At 39.6% G+C, this 3,290-nt stretch overlaps 1 protein-coding gene across 1 annotated transcript; it reads right to left on the reverse strand.

Moving 5' to 3' along the window:
• Positions 1-462: 462 nt before the first annotated feature.
• Positions 463-3,089, reverse strand: LOC121377145 (microfibril-associated glycoprotein 4-like). The gene is made up of 3 exons (XM_041505040.1): positions 2,847-3,089; positions 2,455-2,557; positions 463-1,109 (listed from the first exon to the last, which is right to left on the reverse strand). Exons 1-3 carry the CDS (start codon positions 3,087-3,089, stop codon positions 463-465), a joined length of 993 nt encoding a protein of 330 aa, XP_041360974.1.
• Between the last annotated feature and the right edge of the window lie 201 nt (positions 3,090-3,290).

Raw genomic sequence — 3,290 nt, forward strand, 5'->3', positions numbered from 1 at the left:
ATCTGTGTGTTGACGTGTCTCTGTTCCTATCTGCGTGCTGACGTGTCTCTGTTCTATCTGTGTATCTACGTGTTGACGTGTCTCTGTTTCTACCTTGTGTTGACGTGTCTCTGTTTCTATCTGTGTATCTGTGTGTTGACGTGCCTCTGTTTCTATGTGTGTGTGTGCGTTGAACGCAGGTGTCTGTATGCTCGTGTTGTTGAGAGACAGAGATATACACACACACACACACACAGAGAGAGAGAGAGAGAGAGAGAGAGAGAGAGAGAGAGAGAGAGAGAGAGAGAGAGAGAGACAGAGAGACAGAGAGACAGAGAGAGAGACAGAGAGAGAGAAAGAGAGAGTTTGTGTGTGTGCGCGCGCGCGTGTGTGTGTGTGTGTGTTTGTGTGTTGATAAACGCTCGTAATAAACGCTACCAGTTTTTCTACAATGACGTCTGATCATATCGTACATGGCTGACGTCACACCGCCAGGAGCCAGATGTAGATGTTGTAGGGGGCGTTGTCGTCGAGGTCGTACGTCCAGAACACCTCGGATTCGTCGTTCGTCCTCTTCCCGTCCGCAGGTCTCAACAGTCGACCGTTAGGGTTGCAACCTGCGCAGTTATTGAACCAAAACCCACTTTCGTACAGTTGTGCGCAGCTTCCGTTTGACCAGTTGTCATTGTCGACGTCCCAAGTGCTGAACTTTGACCCGTTGAGTGTGGACAGCGAATCGCCGAGAGCGTTTGAACTGCTGGGCATGTTGTGTGAGAAATACATCGCATATCCACCGGTCTCGTCAGTTATGTTGAAGTCGAAGAATCGCTGCTGGTAGTAAGTTCCGTTTTCAAGTGACATGTGGAACCTAATTTCAAAAGTACGATGTCTCACAATCTGATAAATGTTCTCCAGACCTAGCCAGAAATCTGAATCCAGCGATCCAAACCCATCACGATAATCGGTCCAGTTGCGGTAGAAATTAAGCTGCGTGTCGAATCGATATTGTAAAATAGTCCTGCCGCCATAGTTCATAGTACAACTAACCGGAAATGACGTAGTGGTATATGGAGGCTGAATATTGTAAACAGCGTCATTAGCATAACCGTAGGTGTACCCTTCGGAACAGTCTGTAATAGAAATACAACTTAATTATTTATATCAACAACAACAACAACAAAAATAATGTTGTTATATTGAAAACAGATAATAGAATATACCAAAGTTTGTTTTGTTTAACGACACCAGTGGAGCACATTGATTAACTAATCATGGGCTACTGCGTGTCAAACTTTTGGTAATTCTTAGTAGTAGTCATCAGAGGAAACCTGGTACATTTTTCCTAATGCAGCAAGGGATCTTTTATATGCACTTTCCCAAAGACAGGAAAGCACATACCACGGCCTTTGACCAGTTGTGGACACGAATGTAATATTCTGTTTATTACCGTAGAACTGTCTTGCTAAATGAACATTCCAGTTATTGTTTACAAACTAACGTTTCCTTAACGGCGGAGTAATGTTTGTTCATTGATGTCTTGAAACCCAAATCACAACCTGTTCTAAAGTTACGTGATATTTATACGCCCATAAGTAAAGAGTACACGTGTATCAACAGCTGTAAATTGTAAAGCATGTGTATACTAAAAAGCAAACAAATACACAGTAATTGAAATAATTAGTTTGGAATTTGAATGACGCCAGTATTCCAATGACGTCACTTTGCATCTCCTTACAATAACTATAAATTGGGTACATGACGTTTCCGTTTTAAGAATGCTGGAAAAATTCCAGTGCAAAATTGCTATTGGATTTTTATTTTTTTTGAACATTATTAATGCACCTGAATGTGTTTGAAGAAAATCTTGTGATTAAAACATTGTACCTTTTACTAAATATGGCTTTCAAGTGAAATTACGGTAAGATATGCTACTTTATTATGTACGAAGCCAAAACAAGGGTGCGAAAATTGACTCGTCGACCTTAGTATAGAGTTCTAACAGTTGTGAACGTTATGTTCATAATTAAGTGTTTGATGTGTCACAACTACATCGTAATATAATACAAGTTATCATAAATAATCAATTAATCTTTTATTAAATTAATTAAAAACACGTATTTGTCATTACGGCATGTGATCAGCTTACATTCGAAATAAAACTGTATTAATGAAGAAAGTAGTATCTGTGGAATGTCGTGTCAGCCAATCACAAAGAAATGTACTCTTACAACAGCCAATCGTTAAACGACAATGTTAGGAGGACATACGATTTAGTTATGACATACGAGGGAAATCGTACGATAAATATGACCCTCGTTATGCTGTACCTCGTAGGTAATAAATAAGAGATACAAACACAAGACACAATTACAGAATGTCCAAAGGATATGGCAGATGTAAAAACAAAAGATAAAAGAGCTCCCTTTTTGGCTTTGATCTTGTAAACATCAAACATTGACCGTGTTGTGTACGTACCAGTCATGAGACGTCCACACGTGGGCCCGACAAAGCCGTTCACGCACCTGCAGGTTCCGTTAATGTCCAGTCCACCGTGTAAACAGACAATCGAAGGTTTAACCTGAAAGAAGCATTCTAACATTGTCGATATGTTTCTTCGTCACTAGACATACAACGAAATGTTGCACTAAATTTCGTTCGTATTGACACAAAATTGTGTTTGTGTTTTTGTGTGTCTTTGTGTCTGTTTGTTTGGTGAGGGTTTTTTGGTGGTTGTGGTGGAATTTTGCGGGGTTTTTTTTATTGTTGTTGTTTTTGCTTTGTTTTGCTTGTTGTTTGTTCGTTTGTTTTGTTTTGAAGTGGGTGTTTCTGTTTTGTTTTGGGTTTTTGGATTTGTTTTAATCACTTACCTTGTCAAAGTGAATAGCATCTGTGTTGGTTGTCATGGTAACACAGTTCTCTGTTGATGATTGCATGTTGAGGTGACAGCTGAGAGAAGATTTCTCAAAATGGAACGACAGACAGTTTTCATCTTGAGAGCATTTGAAGGCGCACCGCAGTTTGCTGTTAGTCGGAGTGATCGAGTAGGTGTACTGAGCAAGGAGGACCTTGTTTTTACAGAAGTTATTTTTAACATAGGATACACTTTTCATATTAATATCGCATGAGCCGAGATGGAGGAGACAACACAATACAAGTAGACTGATGCAAAACATCATTTCTTTTCCGTTTTCGCTTTAACCTGAGTAACTGCGTTGAAACGATAACATCAATTAAATGTGCAATGCCCCGTCTAGTTTTACTACATACTTTTAGTCGTACACAAATAGCATGTATATTGGAGACTGACAGTA

This window comes from Gigantopelta aegis, chromosome 7, assembly GCF_016097555.1.
Source record: "Gigantopelta aegis isolate Gae_Host chromosome 7, Gae_host_genome, whole genome shotgun sequence".
Lineage (NCBI taxonomy): Eukaryota > Metazoa > Mollusca > Gastropoda > Neomphalida > Peltospiridae > Gigantopelta > Gigantopelta aegis.